The sequence below is a fragment of the Triturus cristatus genome, chromosome 1_1 (genome assembly GCF_964204655.1).
Source record: "Triturus cristatus chromosome 1_1, aTriCri1.1, whole genome shotgun sequence".
Lineage (NCBI taxonomy): Eukaryota > Metazoa > Chordata > Amphibia > Caudata > Salamandridae > Triturus > Triturus cristatus.
Window position 1 is genome coordinate 29678271 of NC_140579.1, and position 20846 is coordinate 29699116.

The 20846-nt window shown below is 49.8% G+C and overlaps 1 protein-coding gene across 1 annotated transcript in view; it reads left to right on the plus strand.

Moving 5' to 3' along the window:
• Positions 1 to 20846, plus strand: part of LOC146869229 (uncharacterized) — a 164734-nt gene that overhangs the window by 63040 nt on the left and 80848 nt on the right. Inside the window, exons 2-3 of the mRNA XM_085599666.1 lie at positions 7240 to 7635; positions 7729 to 7822. Coding sequence (XP_085455792.1) covers positions 7240 to 7635; positions 7729 to 7822 — 490 coding nt within the window. The remainder of the gene's footprint in view (positions 1 to 7239; positions 7636 to 7728; positions 7823 to 20846) is intronic.

Below are 20846 nucleotides of genomic sequence, written 5' to 3' on the forward strand. Positions count from 1 at the left end.
AATGTTATCACTCTCAAAAAGTGCTTTTCTTCCATGCAATGTCCCTTTGATGGGAAGAGGAAGTTTCTAAGGTGGGAGTATCAAGCAAGTGACACTACCCGGGCTTCCTCTGTGCGAGCCTTCAGGGACAAACCCTCCTTATTACTACCTCCACCTGGCCCGGACTCTGCAGCGCGCTCCCTTACAGGCTTGATTATCCACTTTTCTACCACCCTTCTCCATCACACCTTATCTCACACCTGACCTTGGGCCCCAGCCCCATATCAGCCACCATTCAGTTCCACTTTCACTATTCCCAGTAAAAAACAATAGTAAAATCACCTTCAAACTTAAAAACATTGAATATAGCAGTAAAAATAATTAGCATGCATGATAAAGTATGCTCCACAGTTCACCTGACTGTTAATTAAATAAATGAAAACAGAAAGGCCATGACAGGGCCGGCTTTATTGCTGGTGCAAACCTCTTTTTGACCTCTTTTTTGACCTCTTTCTCTGTAGATAGCTTAACTACCACCCTCCAACAGTACCCTTCATCTCGCCATAGCCACTCCCCCTCATGGCCTCCTCCTCAGACTCCCTAACTACCACCCTCCACCAGTGTCCCCCATCTTTCTGTAGCTCCCCCACACCCCATGACCTCCTCCTCAGATTCCCTCACTGCTCCCTCAACCAGCGCCCCTCATCTCTCTGTAATTCCCCCCGAGCCCCATGACCTCCTCCTCGGATTACCTCACTGCCACCCTCCACCAGTGCCCCTCATCTCTCTGTAGTTCCCCCCCACCCCTGACCTCCTTCTCAGATTCCCTCACTGCCACCCTCCACCAGTGCCCCTCATTTCTCCATAATTCCCCCCACCCCCATAACCTCCTCCTTGGCTTCCCTCACTGCCATCCTTCACTAGTGCCTCTCATTTCTCTGTAGCCCCCCACCCCATGACCTCCTCCTCAGATTCCCTCACTGCCACCCTCCACCAGTGCCCCTCATTTCTCCATAATTGCCCCCACCCCCATAACCTCCTCCTCAGATTCCTTCACTGCCACCCTCCACCAGCACCCCTCATCTCTCCGTAGATCCCCCCACCCGTGACCTCTTTGGATTCCCTCACTGCCACCCCCCACTAGTGCCCCTCAGCTCTCTGTAGTTCCCCCACCTCATGACCTCCTCCTCCGCTTCCCTCACTGCCAACCTCCACTAGTGCCCCTCATTTCTACATAGCCCCCCACCCCATGACCTCCTCCTCAGATTCCCTCACTGCTCCCTCCACCAGCGCCCCTCATCTCTCTGTAGTTCCCCCCCACCCCATGACCTCCTCCTCAGATTTCTTCACTGACGCCCTCCACCAGTACCCCTCATCTCTCTGTAGTTCCCCTCCACCCTGTGACCTCCTCCTCGGATTCCCTCACTGCCACCCTCCACTAGTGCCCCTCATCTCTCTGCTGTTCCCCCCACCCCGTGACCACCTCCTCTGACTCCCTCACTGCTACCCTCCACCAGTGCTCCTCATCTCACTGTAGCTCCCCACTCCATTACCTCTTCCTCGTTTTCCCTCAATGCCACCCTCCACTAGTGCCCCTCATCTTTCCGCAGCTCCACCCCCACTCCAGGACCTCCTCCTCGGCTTCCCTCACTGCCACTCTCCACTAGTGCCCCTCATCTCTCTGTAGTTCCCCCCACCCCGTTGACCTCCTCCTCTGACTCCCTCACTGCCACCCTCCACCAGCGCCCCTCATCTCTCCGTAGCTCCCCACCCCATGACCTCTTCCTCGGATTCCCTCACTGCCACCCTCCACTTGTGCCCCTCATCTCTCCATTGCCCCTCTCTCATATCCATTCCATTTGTTGTACAGCGCTACTCATATGAGTGTAGGGTGTCACAGTACTTTACATAACAGCACGCATTATACAGAGACAATAAATCAGTCTATGGGGAATGTCACATAAGCCAATGAGGATTACAAGGTGTAGAAATCACGTCATCCATACTGGTGGACAATATATTTTACGGGGGTTTGGACTGGAGAAGCACAAACTCAGGATTTAAAGAGTACTCCAGTGGTTGGGGGTCAGCTTTACTGATAAAAATGTATAACTGCCCAAACAAACTCTTTTTGGCAACATTAGAATAATGTAGGAATGGAGAAGTTCTAACTATATCACAATACAAAAAAGCGAAGTTTGTATGCAGCTCTTTAAAGACAGTTCATAGGTCACTGTCCTATGTTAAGATAGTAACTTCTGAACTGCAAGTAACACAAGGATATCTGTGATAGAGGTAGTAACCCACTGAGCTATTCCCATAAAATTCAGTTTATCAGCACTTAAAAACTACCAACAGACAAATGGTTACTGTGCAGCAGGATCGTAAATCACCAGTTATCTGCACAGTTTTTAATGTAGTTGTACATCGGTGGCAGATTCACTGGGAGGGCCATGGCTCATGTTTGGGTGGGCCTGGCCCACCCGGCCCACCCCACCCTCTAGAACCGGGCCTGGCAGGAGGTAACATATCCTGCACTTGTTAGTGGTGTGAGACAAAGAAAAGGGTCAGCGACAGGAGGATATTTACAGCTGGGACTAATTAAAGTCCCAGATAACCTATCTGTAGAAATATAAATGCTGCATTTTAAAACATATCAGGCATTTGTTATCAACCCACGACATAGCATGTTTTTTGAAGGAGCTCACAATGAAAACTCACAATTAAAACTGCTAGACTTAGCAACACGCTGCAGAATGTTACTCTGTCCTGCTCTTTACAAGTCTAACCTCTCTCCCTGAAAGCCCCGGTGTTTCTGAAGAGTGCGGGGCCCCATCCTTTTTCCAGCCGGGCTCTGGCTCTGACTGAAGAGAAACAATGTAACTTGTTACTTTGTTTCTCTTCAGTGCCCTGGGTCAGCGCGAGGAACTCTGAGCAGGCTGCAGACTGCACCTGCTTTCTAGAGCAAGCATTTCACTCGCAGCTCTTTACTGAAGAGCTGAGGGGGCCCCCTTCACCTAACCAAAGACTGGGGGCCCCCCGCACCGCGGGGGCTGCGGGGGCGTTTGTTACGCCCCTGGGTAGTCCTCATTCGCACAGACAACATGACTGCCATGTACTACATTCAAAAACAGGGGAGCACACACTCTCCACAGCTCTCTGAACTAGCACAGAGCATATGGAGATGGGCAATTCCGCAAAAAATCTTTCTCCTGGCCCAACACATCCCAGGAATCCAACACCATGGCAGATCTGCTCAGCAGGCAAACGCAACAAATGCACGAATGGGAACTTCACCCACAAGTTCTTTACCCGTTCTTTCAGAAGTGGGGGCACCCTCAGATAGACCTCTTCGCCACCCACGAAAACAAAAAATGCCCAGGCTTCACCGCCAGATACTCACACCCATTGTCCAAAGGCAATGCGATATGGATGAACTGGTCAGGCAAATTTGCGTACCCTTTTCCACCTCTCCCACTAATTCCATTAGTGGTGCGAAAGCTACAACAGCACTCCCTCACGCTCATCCTGGTAGCTCCAACATGGGCCAGACAACCGTGGTACACCACACTGCTACAACTCTCGGTAGTACCACACCAAAAGTTATACCTCTCACCATGCCTCCTAACCCAGAACCATGGAGAGATCAGGCACCCGGACCCAGCTCAGCTAAACCTTGCGATCTGGCTCCTGAAATCTTAGAATTCGGATACCTTAACCTTCCCCCTGATTACATGAACATTATCAGGGAGGCTAGACGCCCTACTACTAAGCATGCTACGCCGCAAAGTGGAAAAGATTTGTTATTTACTGCCATAACAACACAATCAACCCTCTAGATGTATCCATACAGCACATCATATGTTACCTGCTCCATCTACAAAGGTGTAACCTAGCATACACATCCATTCGGTTACACCTCGCAGCAATTGCTGCTTACCTACAAAACAGACAGCACCTATCACTTTTCAGGGTGCCTGCCATTAAAGCCTTCATGGAAGGCCTCAAAAGAGTAATTCCACCCAGAGTACCGCCCTCACCTGTGTGGAACTTAAATATAGTTCTCACAAGGCTAATGGGGCCGCCTTTCGAACCTCTGCATAAATGTGAGCTGCAATTCCTTACATGGAAAACAGCCTTTCTAATGGCTATCACTTCCCTTAGAAGAGTCAGTGAAATACAAGCGTTCACTATACAAGAACCTTTTCTACAGATGCATCAGAACAAGGTTGTACTTCGCACCAACCCAAAATTCCTACCCAAAGTCATTTCCCCCTTCCATCTGAACCAATCGGTAGAATTACCGTTTTTTTTCTCGCAACCTCAAACAGTTGCAGAATGGGCTCTACATACACTAGATGTTAAAAGGGCCTTGCTTTACTATATCCAAAGAACGCAACCTTTCAGAACGACCAAACAGCTATTTGTCTCGTTCTCTCCACCACATAAAGGCAACCCCATCTCCAAATCAGGGATAGCTAGGTGGATTGTAAAATGCATACAGATTTGTTACCACAAAGCAAAACGAACGCTATCTGTTCCTCCAAAAGCCCACTCTACAAGAAAGATGGGGGCTTCTATGGCTTTTCTAGGGAACATACCCTTAGATGACATCTGCAAAGCAGCCACATGGTCAACACCGCACACTTTCACAAAACATTACTGTGTAGATGTGCAAACCAAGCAACAAGCTAGTGTGGGCCAGGCTGTACTAAAAACACAGTTTCAAACCACTGCAACGGATACCGGTGGTCGCCGCTAGCGTTGGGTACTGCTATATAGTCTATGCACAGTGTGTAATCTGCAGCTCATATGCCTCGAACGGAATATGCTACTTACCAGTATGCATCTGTTCTTGGCATGTAGAGCTGCAGATCTACACACGCCCACCCGCCTCCCCGGCTACCTGTATCCGTTCCAGTCTATCTTATTCCCTGCTGGCGAAAAACAATCTGAGGATGCAGCCGAAGCCCATGCGCAATACGAACCAAAGGAGGAGTCACCGACCTCGTGACTTCCAAAGACTTTCCAAGAAGAAAAACAAACTGCAAACATCCGGGCCCAACACCAGATGGCGATCTATGCACAGTGTGTAGATCTGCAGCTCTACATGCCAAGAACAGATGTATACTGATAAGTAGCATATTCCTTATGCATAAGTGGCCCTTGAGCCTCAGAACGTCACTTACAAACCCTCACTCGATCATTTTCACAGTGACTCCTTGGTTTTAGTTATATTTCTTTCTTTCTGATGGACAGTTTCAATTTCGCATGGCGTGGGAGAGCCATTGCAGGAAGTGTGTTGGGGCACGTGAAAGCTGCAAGCTCGCTTGGTGTACTTATAGGTTACGGCTTTGCACCACTGCACATTCCCGTCTACACACAGAAAATGTACAACATACAGAGGGGAAAACAAAACAGTATAAAGTCCACGAGCAGCACCAGTCAGTCTATCCCACACTAAAAGTTCACATAACCAAATACTGTGTGTCACGTAGTTTATGTACAAGTTTCTCTTTGCATGTTATTGCACATCAACCTGTGCATTACCAACTTTTTCAACCCAGATACTGTTTTTTCCACCCGTTAAGTAAACCTAAAAACATAAGTAAAAAACATTGCCATTTACAAAGCCAATAGCTCAAACAAATACAAAACCTATTTCATAAGTAAAAAACATTGCCATTTACAATGCCAATAGCTCCAACTCCAAAAAATGTGAGACCTATTGCATTTCCAATGCTTGTTATTAGATGCCAACCTCTGGAAACTTTCATCACCTACACCACTGTCACCAAAATCATCATTAATGTCAAGAGTGCACATCTTTTTCTGAAAGTAGGCTATGAGCAATGCTGTCCCAGAACCAACTGTAGAGGCCTGAGCTCTGTCTTCGGAGTGTGGTTTTTGATTTGCATTTGAATTTCCCCGCTGACTTTCGACCTTTCTTGACACATGCCTTACGTCATGGGTACTCACAAGCTTTCTCTCAGTGGCCAAGTTTACAGTGTGGTTTGTGGCCGAGGGCCGCACCGGTGGGTGCGGGGTCAGTAAGAGAGGGGGCGGGGCTAGAGCAAAAAAATCGACACCCGTCCTCTGTGTCCCTTCCTTTGTCTCCCTCCTTCTGCCTCCCTCCTTCTGCCTCCCTCCTTCTGTCACCCTCTGTGTGTCTCTCCCTCTTTGCGTCTCCCTCTGTGTGTCTCAGTCTCTCTCTCCCTCTGTGTCTCTCCCTCCCTCTGTGTCTCTCCCTCTGTCTGTCTCCCTCCCTCCCTCTGTCTGTCTCCCTCCCTCCCTCTGTCTGTCTCCCTCCCTCTGTCTGTCTCCCTCCTTCTGTCTGTCTCCCTCCTTCTGTCTGTCTCCCTCCTTCTGTCTGTCTCCCTCTATCGCTCTCCCTATCTCTGTCTCCCTCCCTCGGTCTGCCTCTGTCCCCCTCCCTCGGTCTGCCTCTGTCTCCCTCCCTCCCTCGGTCTGTCTCTGTCTCTGTCTCCCTCCCTCGGTCTGTCTCTGTCTCCCTCCCTCGGTCTGTCTCTGTCTCCCTCCCTCCGTCTGCCTCTGTCTCCCTCCCCCAGTCTGCCTCTGTCTCCCTCCCCCAGTTTGTCTCTCTCTCTCCCTCCCCCAGTCTGTCTCTCTCTCCCTCCCCCCTAGTTATGCAAGTGCACAGAGAGGGGAGGATGGCTAGGCACAGGGGGGCTTATTTGAGTTGGTGGAAGTGGTTAGCACCAGAGCAGGCTTACCTGATGGCTGAGCATGGCTGGTTAGACAGGGCCCATAAGGTGGGCCTTGGGGGGACTGGCAGTCAGAAGAAGCTTGCCCGGTCCCATGCAACAAAAAAGGCAGAGGCGAGGGGCACAGAGTCTCCAGTGGATAGGGTCCACAGAGGCCCGGGGGCTAGCTTCAGCTCTGCAAGCTGTGTTCCTCAAATAGAGCGGCGCAGAGGACAGTGGGGTGGGCGATGAGAGTGAGGCCCACGAGCCAGGGAGATATGGGTTAGAGCCCAAGTTGGGCGGGCTAGGATTTGGAGAAGGGCGCCAGTGAAGTGGGGTACTATTGGCAGAAGGGGCTGAAGTTTGGGGCGTGGCCAGCAGGGCCAAGTGGGCAGGAGCAGAACAGCAGGGGTAGAAGGTGGTCGATGGTGAAGGGCTGAGCAGAGGAGCTCTGAGGTAGAGCAGAGCTGGTGGTTTTGGGTACCAGACTCGGGATCGTGCGGAAACCCCCAGGGCACAGGTAGTCAATACACTAGTCCTGTCTTCTTCATTACAGGTCGCAGGGAGCAGCAGGTGGACAGACTCGGGAGAGTCCTGTGCGACTCAAGTGCCCCGAGCAGAAGAGATTGCTGGGCCCGGTGCGGTCTGCCAGAAGGCAGCAGAGTCCCAAACACCAACCGACGGAAGAAGGTCCGGCATGGCCTCGTCGCCACCACCGGCTGGAAGGTTCATGGTAGGCCCCAGCGGCAACCGGATTGGTCAGGCAGCGTCAGTGGATCAGTATGGAGGGGTTGTCACGGCCCCCCTGGATATCTACCGCCAGGCCCCTACACAGAGGAAGGCGGGGGTAACACAGCAAAGCGAAAACGCAGGCCCGAGTTGGGCAGAGGTAGCTGATATTGCGGAAGATAATCAGATGGACTGCGATGAAAACAGCCTGGAGGACGGCAAGGTGATGGTTAAGGAGGCGGAGGAGCCATGGGAGAATAAAGGTGTAAAACGGGCGTGGTGACGTGTTAATATCTCAATGTCTGGTGTGTTACAGGCAGCAGGTGACACGCAACAGGATGCGGTGGTGGAGAAACAGAATCAGCTGGTGAGGCAGCGAGCTTCAGAGCGGGCACCGACCTTGAGGCCAGGTAAGAGCCATGGGGAAGCGAGCTCAGGTCCTGCGATGATATCCACTGGGGGTTGAGGATGTGGAAGGGTCCAAAGAGAACTGGACGGTAGCATTCCTCATATACGCCAGCGTCTACTACAAGAATCTTCCAGAGCGTTATATAGCACTGTTTAAGTACTTGGACGTCATTCGCAAAGCTCAGATCATATATGTGGGGTTATGCCTGGGCACAATTTGACGATGGCGCTGGATCCCGAGGTGCAGTGGTGCGAACTCAACTTGGACCTGTGGCAACATACAATGGGCCCAACAAATTCAGAAAAACTATTTTAGGGAAGCCGACTACCAATCATATACTGCCTCTTTCAGGGACGCCCCATCCGGGGAGGAGTTGCGACAACTGCAAAGGGACAGAGCAGTACTTGGGGAGTGTGCTGGGATTAAAACAAAGGGTTGTGCACACAGGAGTATGGAAAGTTTCAGCACTAATGCTGGGGTGGAATGTGCTCATACACTGCTTCGGATCGGCACAGGGACACCAAAGGTAGACAACTGGGCAGTGGCAGCAATATCTAGGTGGTCCCAGTCCACAGCAATCATTCGGCAAAGAAGCGGGGCGGCACAGGATCCGGGGCAAAAGGTTTGTATGCTGGTTAAGCTGGACAGACTCTAATTTTGGCTGCAATTCTACAACCGGGAGGAGGATGCAGGGATGTTTTCTGACTGGGGTACGAGGGACCGCTGGAGCAGAGATGGGCAGATAATCTGAGGTCAGCCATGGAGCATAAGCAGTAGGTGCAGGACAAACTGCAGAATGAAATTCAGAAGAGTAAAATTGTGAGGTCCATTTGCGAACTGGCCAATGGCCACTTTGTGTCACCAATTGGGGTCGTGCCTAAGAAAGAAAAAAGCGGTACAAAAGGGGGTGGTGATGGACGGAGCATCAGAACCAATCAAACACTCACACCCAGTCAACAGATCTGGGTTTGATCCATCACCGTTCTTTAGCCCACTCTGCCACCCCAGTTCAGACATGGCCATATGCAAATCAGTCTGACCCTGTGCCTCATGGGAACAGTCCAGCCCGAACTGCCAAGCCATGCCTTCCCTGGACCAGAAACAAGCTTCCTAGGACCGGTCTCTGGCATTTCAGCCGTCTTCAGCCAGGCTTGCTTGAATCCAGTGGCAAAGTGAGCAAGGGACTCACGTCTGAGCATACCCTGCCAACTTATGGCGAGCAAAGCGGTACAAAAGGGGGTGGTGATGGACGGAGCATCAGAACCAATCAAACACTCACACCCAGTCAACAGATCTGGGTTTGATCCATCACCGTTCTTTAGCCCACTCTGCCACCCCAGTTCAGACATGGCCATATGCAAATCAGTCTGACCCTGTGCCTCATGGGAACAGTCCAGCCCGAACTGCCAAGCCATGCCTTCCCTGAACCGGAAACAAGCTTCCTAGGACCGGTTTCTGGCATTTCAGCCGTCTTCAGCCAGGCTTGCTTGAATCCAGTGGCAAAGTGAGCAAGGGACTCACGTCTGAGCATACCCTGCCAACTTATGGCGAACAAAGCGGTACAAAAGGGGGTGGTGATGGACGGAGCATCAGAACCAATCAAACACTCACACCCAGTCAACAGATCTGGGTTTGATCCATCACCGTTCTTTAGCCCACTCTGCCACCCCAGTTCAGACATGGCCATATGCAAATCAGTCTGACCCTGTGCCCCATGGGAACAGTCCAGCCCGAACTGCCAAGCCATGCCTTCCCTGGACCGGAAACAAGCTTTCTAGGACCGGTTTCTGGCATTTCAGCCGTCTTCAGCCAGGCTTGCTTGAATCCAGTGTCAAAGTGAGCAAGGGGCTCACGTCTGAGCATACCCTGCCAACTTATGGCGAACAAAGCGGTATAAAAGGGGGTGGTGATGGACGGAGCATCAGAACCAATCAAACACTCACACCCAGTCAACAGATCTGGGTTTGATCCATCACCGTTCTTTAGCCCACTCTGCCACCCCAGTTCAGACATGGCCATATGCAAATCAGTCTGACCCTGTGCCTCATGGGAACAGTCCAGCCCGAACTGCCAAGCCATGCCTTCCCTGGACCGGAAACAAGCTTCCTAGGACCGGTTTCTGGCATTTCAGCCGTCTTCAGCCAGGCTTGCTTGAATCCAGTGGCAAAGTGAGCAAGGGACTCACGTCTGAGCATACCCTGCCAACTTATGGCGAACAAAGCGGTACAAAAGGGGGTGGTGATGGACGGAGCATCAGAACCAATCAAACACTCACACCCAGAAAGAAAAAAGGCAGTTTTGGCCAATTCAGCATCTGTCGTGGCCTGAAAGGAGGGTCAGTAAACAACTTATTCTCTCATGAATGGCGTCTGTGTCTAACTCCTAGGTGGACATGGTGATTTCCCTGGTTGAAAGGGCAGGCAAGGGATCTGAAAAGGCAAAGTGTTACGTTAAGTAAGCCTTTTGGCTGCTACCAGTTCACCCGAATGACTTTCAATTGCTAGGTATGCAATTTGAGGGGCAGTGGTACGTTAACAAGGCTCTGCCGGTGAGATGTACAAAATTTGTGATCCACTACTTGGACGTTTTTTTCATTGTTGGTCTACCTGGCTCAGCAGACTGCCAGCGGTAGAAATCCCTTTGGCACCAGAAAAGACAGTGGATCCCAGTACGCTGTTATCGTTTCTATGGATTGAGGTGGACTCACAGAAGATGCAAGCGTGGCTGCCACATGACAAGAAACAAAAAATGCAGTAAATGTTGCATGAAATGTTGCTGAGAGAGAAGGTGAGAGTGAGAGGTGCAGGTGATGACCTTTGAATTTTGCGTACAGAGTGGTTCGAGGAGATTTTACAGACGGTTGGGCATGGCTTTGTTGGGTTTGTCGTTGCCACATCACCATGTTTGTTGGCCGGCAAGGGGTTAAAGAAGATCTCCGTATGTGGGGTTTCTTTTTAGGTCTTGCATGCGCTCCTCGCTCTGCGTGGGCTTATTGTCATCAATACGCTTTCCGAAGGGGACTTGAAGCCACGCCCCTTCTTCCCATTGGCTTGCGTCATAGTTCAGGCTAAACGCTGGCTTTGTATTGTAAAGGAGGCTTCTTAGTCCCTCCTTGTTGCCGCCCTGTCCACTTTTGGCCCCGCCCACCCGGACTGGATCGTTTACTTGCGGAGTTACACGCTCTCCTTCGTAAGTCTGTTGGCACTCTGTTGTAGAGGGGAACAAAACCTATGTCGTGTACAGAAGTCTTGTAACACAAGGAATTCAACGTGGAGGTATGGAAGTAAAGGAGAGTCTTTAATGATTATCAAAGTAATAACAACAAAGAAAAGGAAAGCAAAGTAACTCGTCTGACTGACTCCTAAATAAGGGGTTAAAACACTTCTATGGAATACAGTTTTATGGGACTGCGTGTGCTTCTCCCTTGCAAAACGTCCTCTAGTATTGTCCCCAGTTCCCTGAATTGTCCCTGGTCCTTCTCTGGCACGAGTTGTTGCATATATGGGAAAGAAGCCTCCAAAATGGTGATCCTAGCGGATATGCTGGAACAAAATAAACAACAGAAAAAAAATAACAGGGGTTGAGTGGGCTGTTTCTCTGGTACGTAAGCTAGTGCCACCGCCACCGCACCCTTCACTCCAGTGCTGTTAGGGCTATTCTGGTGCTCTATTACACTCCCCTCCACCAGCCGTGTTTCACTAAGAGAGTGAAAAGGGAGACTTGTCTGTAGCCACGTCCCACCTGGGACGCGGCAGAGGGTGTACCGGCAAGTTCCTTCTCAGCAGCCTCGACGATAACTGGAGCGCCTCTCAGTGTCCCCTTCTCACAGGGCGGCGGAGACGTGCTTCTCCTGTATTGGGGTGTCTTTCATAGATTCACATGCTTGAATATTCCCCGTCGTCGAAGTGGGAGTCCCACAGTACATAACATAGCAATGTAGCAATAACATAAGCCTAATAGGCATAAAAGAAAGTAAAACCATAAAGTTTTTATGGATAGACCACTTGTCACATCTATAACATATCACTGTCATTATGTTTTAGTCCAAAATCCAGCCAATCAGGCGTCCGCACCCTCTAGAACCCTCTCCCCAGAGGCTCAGGCCCTCACATTTTCTACCGCACGTCGTGTGAAGCGAGTCTCCCTGAGCTTGCTCAGTTTTTTCTTCTCATATCTCCTCAGAAGATTACTTCTATGATGTCTACATCCAAGAAATCCCTCTTCAGACCTTGTGGAAGTTGTGGTAAATTGAGGCTTCATTCTGAAGACCCTCACAAAAAATGTATTTATTGCTTATATCCTGAACATCAAGTTAAGGATTGTAAAATTTGTAGAACCTACTCTCAGAAAACTTTAAAGGATAGAGAAGGTCATCTCCTTCTGTGGCTACAGAAGTTGAAGACTTCAGAAAATCCTCTTTCAGATGTGGAGAGTATATATTCAGTCAGAACTGCTCCCTCCTTGAAGAGATCAAGTGACTCTCAGAAGGTTTCTCCGAGACCTAAAGTGGTGAAGAAACATCATGTTGATAAGTCCACTACCCAACCTTCTACTTCAAAAGGGGGGATTTCCCCCGCCAAGAGTCTATCTAAATCCGTTACGCCCCCGAGATCTGATTCTCAGGCGTCAAAGACTCCATCTGCGCAGTTTTTACCTCAGAAACTGCCTCTCTTGTCGACGAGCACATCAACGATTCCTCCGTCGACGAGAGCTTCCGTAGTCACATCTACGTCGACGACTTCGACTTCTATGTCTATGAATCCGGCTATGATCCTGTCGTCAGCGTCTTCACCGTCGACGCTGGTTTCTGTGAGGTGAGACCCATTCCGTCTACAGTGCCTTTAACTTCTTCGACGACGGCAAGCAAGCATAAGAAGAAGCATACGTCGTCGACGGTGGCTTCGTCGTCGACGGTGGCCTCGTCGTCGACGGTGGCTTCGTCGTCGACGGTGGCTCAACAACGATTTTCATCGTCAGCAACAACGACTACGGCTCCATCTCAGGATCTTTTACCTCTAAGGGCTTCGAGCTCTTTGCTTCAACGACGACATTCTTCTTTAGATACCCTCATACCAATTAAAGCTCCTTCTCAGCCTCCTGTGGTACTATTTTCATCTGATGATGAGGAATCCGAGGATGATAGATTTCGGGCTGCTCGCAGTCCCTCTGAACTTTTAATAAAGTGTCAAGAATCTGATGATGATGATGACTTTCAAGAGGACGATTTCTCTACTTGTGACACACACCCGGCTCCGGAACTTCCTATGGCGCAACTGCCGTTAAGTCTTATTTCCAATCTTTAATATATGTTGGATAATTATAATCGCCGTTTTCCTCGCTCTGTGCAGACTTCTCCATTACCGCAGTTACCTCCACAGACTTTTTCAAATAAAGAGACAGTGGTCACACCCACGTCAGCGACAAGAGTTCAACCTCTGCCAGTTCCTTAAATCATAGAGGAAGACTTTGTCGACGAACATGATGACGGTGACAAAGAGGAAGGTGAGCTGTGTGAGAAGTTGGCCTGATATATGATGTCACTAGTTCTAGTGTACACCCTGTATCAGTCCAAACAACCCTTATGGTGATTGGTTGTGAAGTCAACCTTATAGACCAGCTATCCTAGTGGTAGCATGGACAAGAGCAGTCTTAGGCTAAACTCTGAATGGCATGTGAATCCAGCTGTTATACCATTTGTAACCCCTTGAATATCAAACCACAACAGATATATATAAAATAAAGTGTATTTATTCTAGTCAAAAATACCCTCAGCACTCTTTATGAGATTAAAGGTAAGTAAAACACAATCTTAATCAAGCATACATAAATTACACAGGTAAGTAATACAGTTAGGCCCTAGGGGCCACGCAAACCATATACTAAGTAAGTGGTATAAGAACCACTGTCACGAACACAGGATAGGCCTAGGCCTAAGGAATCGCTGGGGCTACACTATACTACCAAAGGTTAGGAAGTGGGAGGCCCACGGGATTCAGGTGCAGAGTGGAAACACTCACGCGTAATGCGTAAAAGTCGATAGAAATGTAGTTTTTAGAAATAAAGAGTTTTAGGACACTTCGGAAGCAACTAGGAGTTAGAGACTTGAAAACTAGACCCTAGGATAGTCAATACCCACAGGAGCACTGAAGTACTCAGTTTACCTAGCCCACGGGCTGTGCGTGCATAGGTGTGAACTTGTGTCGGGTTTCGTCGTCGACTCCTATGGATGCCTGAAGAAAGATGCTGACAGGCAGTCAGTGAAGAGTGTCCGGTGGATCCTAAGGCCGGGATCAGGAAGAAGGAGACCTGCAAGCAGAAGGGACAGAGTCTAGGTCACCAGCCAGGAGCCGGGAAGGAACCAGGGAGGAACCAGGTGATGTCGTGGAGCTGCAGGTGAAGAGGTGAAGCTTGTCACAGCAGCCACGGGTACCAGGAGGCGTCGATGTCGACCAGGACCAGGAGGCGAGCTGTCCCACGAAGGCTCTTGCTGTCGGCGTCATCGATGTCGGGTCAGGACTCAACAAGCCTTGGCAAACGTAACCCACGCGGGATGCGGGACTTGCTTCTGGTGCAGACCAGGAGGGTCTGGGATGCTTCTCTTTTACAGGGAAGCAAGGGCCAGTCTGGAGGAGCCAAACCAGTGATGCAAAGTTTCAGGGTCGTCGTCACAGAGGTCACCAGCCAACGGGCAAGCAACCGGACAGACGCGTCGAGCAGGAAAATGCAGAAGGGCCCCACTCAGAACTCGTGGAGTGTGGAGGGCTGATCTTCGGTGCAGATGGTGCTCGGGAGTGGGGCTCCCCAATCCCCAGAGCACAACTTCGAGGGTGCCTCAGAAGCTGCGCTGGAAGCTACTCTCCAATTTTCCCAGGTAGCCGGTCCGACGTCTCTCGTCGCCTCCACGGGTCTCAGCTTGGCTGTGGATGTGGATCAGGGTCGGAGAAGTCTGGAAGTCTCGGCGCTGGTCAGGCTCTGCAGTCGGTTCCTCGTAGAACGTAGGCAAAGCAAACAGCAGGTCGCTTGATGATGTCTGTTTGCACAGGGTGGCCACTCCTTGGCCACAAGGGAGATTCTTCAGTCTTCTTGTCATCAAATGTCGAAGGTCCAGAGTTTCTGTTCAAGATGCAGGCTTCAGGATAATCTAAAGTCCTAAGGACCCAGCTCCCACTCTTATACTAATCTGGGGGGCTGGTTTACCTGCTAGGTCCCTCCTATGGGTGGGACCAGGGAGGGGGTGGTTACACCCCCTTCCCTTTGTCCAGTTTCGCGCCAGGACTGGGGCTGGAGTGGCCCAGCACCGGTTTGAACTGGACTATGCATGGGACACCTTGTGTGCCCCAGGCAGTGTCTCGTTTCATTCAACCCTCCCTGCCCCAATACACTAAGTCCTGTCTGGGGTGGTGCTAGCACCTCCCTAGGCAGGAAACCTATTGTCCAAGCCTCCCTTGCTGGAAGGACTCCCAGCAGCAGGAGGTCAGACTTGTGTCTGTGGCAGCAGCATCCATTTTGTGATGCTGGGGCTCTGGTTAACTTTAACCGGGTAGTAGTATTTTAACATGTCTTCTCCCTCTAGAAGGGAGGAATAATATCCTCATCCACAGAAATGGTATGGGGGTATTATTCCAAAAGGTTAGACACCTTACACGACATGTTTCGATAAAGCCAAACCATAGTTACCATAACCGTTTAAGATTATAAGGCACTTAAGAGTATATGGTAGGCGATATCATAGAACAGCTATAAGGACATGGTTCCGAAAGCTGCAGACAGGCAAGCTCATGCTAGAGCACCATCTCACATGTTACCAAGCACTCTGCCTCCAGGATTGTTAAGGCTTGCCATAGGAGTGACTGATAGGTACACATGTGTCTATTGTAAGTGTAGATATAGGTATACTATATCTAAGCAAGGAGTGATTACACGACCCCCAGCTGAGTGATCAGCCAGTTGTGTCTGATTGGAAGGCCAGGCCAGGGGTGGCATAATACATGCTGCAGCCCCTGGTAGGCCTAGGGTACACCTATGCCCTGGGTACCTATGGTACACTGTACAGGGGCTGATAAGGTGATCCCTCCCAATTGTGTATGTACCTAGGGTACATGGAGTCCATTTTAAAGAGAGAGCAGACAGCCTGAGACCCTGAATGGCATGATCTCAGGCCAACTAAGTCGAAAAACCAGCTAGACACTTGGGAAAAAGTTGGGGGTAACCATAGTCAGATATTCACCTTCCTACAAGCTGGATGACGTTTCCCTTCTTTCTGAATAGGACAACTATTAAATACAGACGCCATCTCCTTCAGATCCAGCTCCTCTGGATTCTCCACCGGTAGACATTGGTGGTTTTCATTTGCTCATGGAAAGAGCAGCTAAGAGATTTCACCTTCCTATGACCACCAGGGAGGAGGACTGTTTTCTATATGATTTTAAGGATCAACCTCAAAAACAGGTCCGTTCGATTCCAATTATCGATTTTATATGGCAAGAGGGCCTCAAGCTGATGCACACTCCTAACTCCATTCCAGCTGTCCTTCCTAGGATAGATAAAAAATCCAAAGCCCCTCCAAATTCTCCTGCTTGTCTAATTTCGCAAACAAAGCCGGATTCCATCATTACTCGGGCAGCTCAATGTCGATCCAGAAACCCATTGTCTGCACCACCGGATTTAGAAGGTCGACGCCTGGATGGTATAGGAAAGAAATTTTCCACAATGGCTGCGACTACAGTGTGGGCGGCCAATTCTTTAGCGATCCTGGGTCGCTACTACCGCCAAATGTGGTCAGACATTTCTTTTCTTATTGAACTTATCCCTGAAGCTTCTAGGCCTGAGGCATTAAAAATTCTCCAAGAAGGGGAAAGAATCTAATCAGAAATTATTGACTGCGCTATTGATGTTTCCTCTACTGGCTTCCGTCTTCTGGCTGGTGCAGCAGTCCTCAGGCATCAGGGCTGGTTACGGGCCACGTCTTTCCGTCAAGAGGTTCAGACACAAATACTGGACATGCCTTACAAAGGTGAATCTTTGTTTGGCCAGCATATAGACGATGCCCTTCAATCAATCAAAAAGGACACTGACACTGCTCGCGCTCTTGGATCCTTACAATTCAAAAAGCCGCTTTTTCGAGGCGCAAGAGTCCTCCACCTACAGGCAATACAGAGGAAGGCCCGCTTATAGAGGAAAGGATTCCTCCAAAAAACAATGACTCTCGCCGCAAATCGTCACAGGATTCTCCTGCCTTTTCAAAACTTGGAGGTCGAATGGTCGCAAATTACTACCGATCAATGGGTTCTAGATATTGTGCGCAGGGGACGCGCATTGGAATTCGTAAAGATTCCTCCCAATACTCCACCAAGAGGTCCCCCTCCTGCTCACCTAAAAGAACTCTTGAACCAGCTAAAAATGTCATAACGAAAGGGCGCGATCGAAGTGGTGCCAAGACTACAGAAAGGCAGGGGGTTCTATTCAAGGTACTTCCTCATACAGAAAAAGTCGGGAGAATGGCGTCCCATTTTTGATCTACGTGCTCTGAACAAATATATCAAGACACAAACTTTTCGCATGTTGTCCCTTCAGGAAGTACTTCCTTTTCTATCCTAGGAAGAGTTTGACAACTTTGGATCTTCAAGATGCTTATTTTCATCTTCCCATACTACCAAGACACAGGAAATGTTTCCGATTCAGAGTGGCCGGAAAGGATTTCCAATTCAGGGTTCTGCCATTCGTTCGATCTGGCATCCAAACAAACTCTTTTATGCAAGTCCCTCTTCCAATCTCTGGGCCTCACATTAAACATGGAAAAATCTCAGTTTCACCCAGCTCAAAACAGACTGCTCTTGGGAGCCATTCTAGATACCAGGCAAGGGAAAGCTTTTGTGTCACACGAAAGACGTCAACGCCTTCGCAATCTAGCGACCTCTATCCATCTAAAAAAGTTTGTTTCTGTCCGACCGTTGAAATCTTTCCTAGGGATGTTGTCCTCGTGCATTCCTCTAGTCCCTCACTGCCGCCTGAAAATGAGACCTGTTCAGGAGGAATTGGGCAAACAATGGGCTCACGTCTCAGGAACTTACTACGACTTAGTCAGAGTCACACATCGACTAAAATGAGCTCTTGTATGGTGGACTCACGAACAAAATATCTCCTCAGGACGCCCGTTTCTGGCGGACACTCCACTTTTCACCCTCACGACCGATGCGTCTCTCTCGGGTTGGGGCGCCCACTTACAAGGGCTGACTGTGAAAGGCAAGTGGACCGCTCATCAAAAAACAAGACACATCAACCTTTTAGAGTTACTGGCTATTTTTCTGGCTCTGAAAGCTTTCCGAACCATCATCCAAGAAAGCACGGTGTTGATCCGTACGGACAACACAACGTGCATGCACTACATCAACAAACAGGGAGGCACAAGGTCTGTCTCATTGTCCCGTCAGGCTCAACAAATTTGGAATTGGGCGATTCAGCATCACATCGTCCTCTCAGCAGTCCATGTTCCGGGGGTGTCGAACAATCTCGCAGATTCTCTAAGCAGACCGTCCACGACCAATCACGAATGGGAGTTACACCAACCTATTCTAGATCAAATTTTTCGACTATGGGGTCCCCCAAATCTGGATCTGTTCGCGACAAATCGAAACCGAAAATGCATGTTCCACGCAAGTTGGCTTCCCCAACCAAAGTCATGCGGGAATGCCTTTTTGATGAACTGGTCAAAGATATATGCTTACGCCTTTACACCAATACCTCTAGTCCCCAAGGTTCTGCGGAAAATGAGGAAAGAACCCTGTCACATTATTCTCATAGCCCCCGGTGGCCTCGACAAATTCGGTTCACGGAACTACTGCTCCTGTCTCAGTGCGACCCGATCATTCTTCGCCCTCTTCTGAATCTTTTGACTATGGAACACGGCCAGATTTGTCATCCCGATCCTGCATCTCTACGGTTAGCGGCTTGGAACCTGAGCACTATGAATTTGTAAATTTGGACATTCCTTCAGAGTGCAGAGAAGTCTTAGCTAAGGCTAGAGCACCTTCCACTGTAAAAACATATAAACTAAAATGGAAAAGATTCTGTCTTTGGTGCAATGAAGCTCAAGTACATCCTATACATTCCAAGCCGGAACAACCTTTGCCTTTCTTTTTGCACCTAGCAAAATCAGGCCTCTCATACTCTACCCTTAAGGTTTTCCTAGCAGCAATCTCACGTTTCTGTCAAGATGGATCTAGTTCACTTTACTCGTCAAGAGTAATCCAACAATTTTTCAAGGGTCTTTTTCGAATGTTTCCTCCGATACGTCGGCCACCTCCACCTTGGCATCTGAACATTGTATTGGCGCAGCTCATGAAACCACCTTTTGAGCCAATCCATAAGGTCAGTCTCAAATATGTAACTTGGAAGACTTCTCTACTCCTGGCTCTCACTTCCTCCCGCCGATTTAGTGACTTGCAGGCGTTTACTACTAAACCACCCTTCCTTCAATTTACTAAAGACTCTGTCCTGCTCCGCACAAATCCGGCCTTTATCCCCAAGGTGCCATCAGACTTCCACCTTAATGAGCCGGTTGTTTTAAAGAAATTTTTTCCAAATCCTCAAACTCACGCAGAGAAAATGCTTCATTCTTTGGATGTCAAGAGATGTCTCAAATTTTACCTTCAAAGAACAGTCAAAATTCGTAAGAATGACCAGCTCTTTGTGGCTTACGGACGGATGCGGAAGGGTCATCCGGTCACCAAACAAACTATAGCACGCTGGATATCTTCTACTATTGCCTTTTGCCATCAGCAAGTGGGAAAACCACTTACATCAACCATTCAAGCACATTCTACCAGGAACAGCCGCCTTTCGGACTTCTTGGAAACCAATTCCCTTCTGGGCGACTCCCAAACGGGTTTTCGCCCCGGTCAGGGGACTGACACCGCCCTGCTGGCGGTCGTGGAGAATGCGAGGAGCATGCTGGATTCGGGAGGTTCAGTGGCAGTGATCCTCCTGGATCTCAGCGCTGCTTTTGACACCGTGGACCATCAGGTGCTTCTCCAACGGCTGTCGGGGGTGGGGATCACGGGTCTGGCCCTCAAATGGTTCGCTTCCTTCTTGGAAGGTCGCTCATTTGAGGTATGGGAAGGCCAGGAAAAATCATCTTCATCCCCTCTCCAGTGTGGTGTGCCACAGGGCTCTTCATTGAGCCCTACCTTATTTAACGTTTACATGGCCCCCCTGGAGAGTGTGGTACTGCCGCTGGGTATTAAAATCATCAGTTATGCTGATGATACTCAGCTGGTGGTAGGCCTTTCCCAGTCGGCGCACCATCCCGACCGGCTGCACACGTGTCTTGAAAAGATCTACACGTGGATGTGCAGCTCAGCCCTAAAGTTAAATGGCTCCAAGACGGAATTGATGCTGCTGGGGAACTCTTCTCCATCTCTGTCCCCCAGCAGCTGGCCAGACTGTCTGGGACCGGTACCCCCCCCCCCCAAGCTGGAGATCAAGAGCCTGGGGGTATGGCTGGAGCAGGACCTATCTTTTAAAACCCATGCCAAAAAGACTGCTGGCGTGTGCTTTGGCCTGCTCCGCTCAGCCCAGAAGATTCTGCCTCTGCTCCCAGTGGCCACTCGTAGGCTTCTCATCCAGGGACTTATCATCTCGCGGCTGGATTTCAGCAATGCGCTTTTCCTGGGTGCTCCCGAATCTACCCTGAATAAACTACAGCAAGTGCAGAACGCGGCTGCTAGGCTTCTGACGGGTCTCCCTAGGCGTCAATCTGCTCGCCCGGCGTTGAGGGCACTGCACTGGCTCCCGGTGAGGGACAGGGTGAAATTCAAGTCACTTTGCATCGCCCACAAAGTTCTGCATGGGGTAGGTCCACCTATTTTGGAGGAGATGGTCCAGCCTTACAAGGCCCCTCGTTCTCTCCGCTCTGACCATCAACATCTCCTTCAGGTTAGCAGGGTGAAAAAGGCAAGAACCGGTGGCAGAAGGTTTTCAATAAATGTGGCCTCTTTGTGGAATTCATTGCCCCTACAACTGCGCTC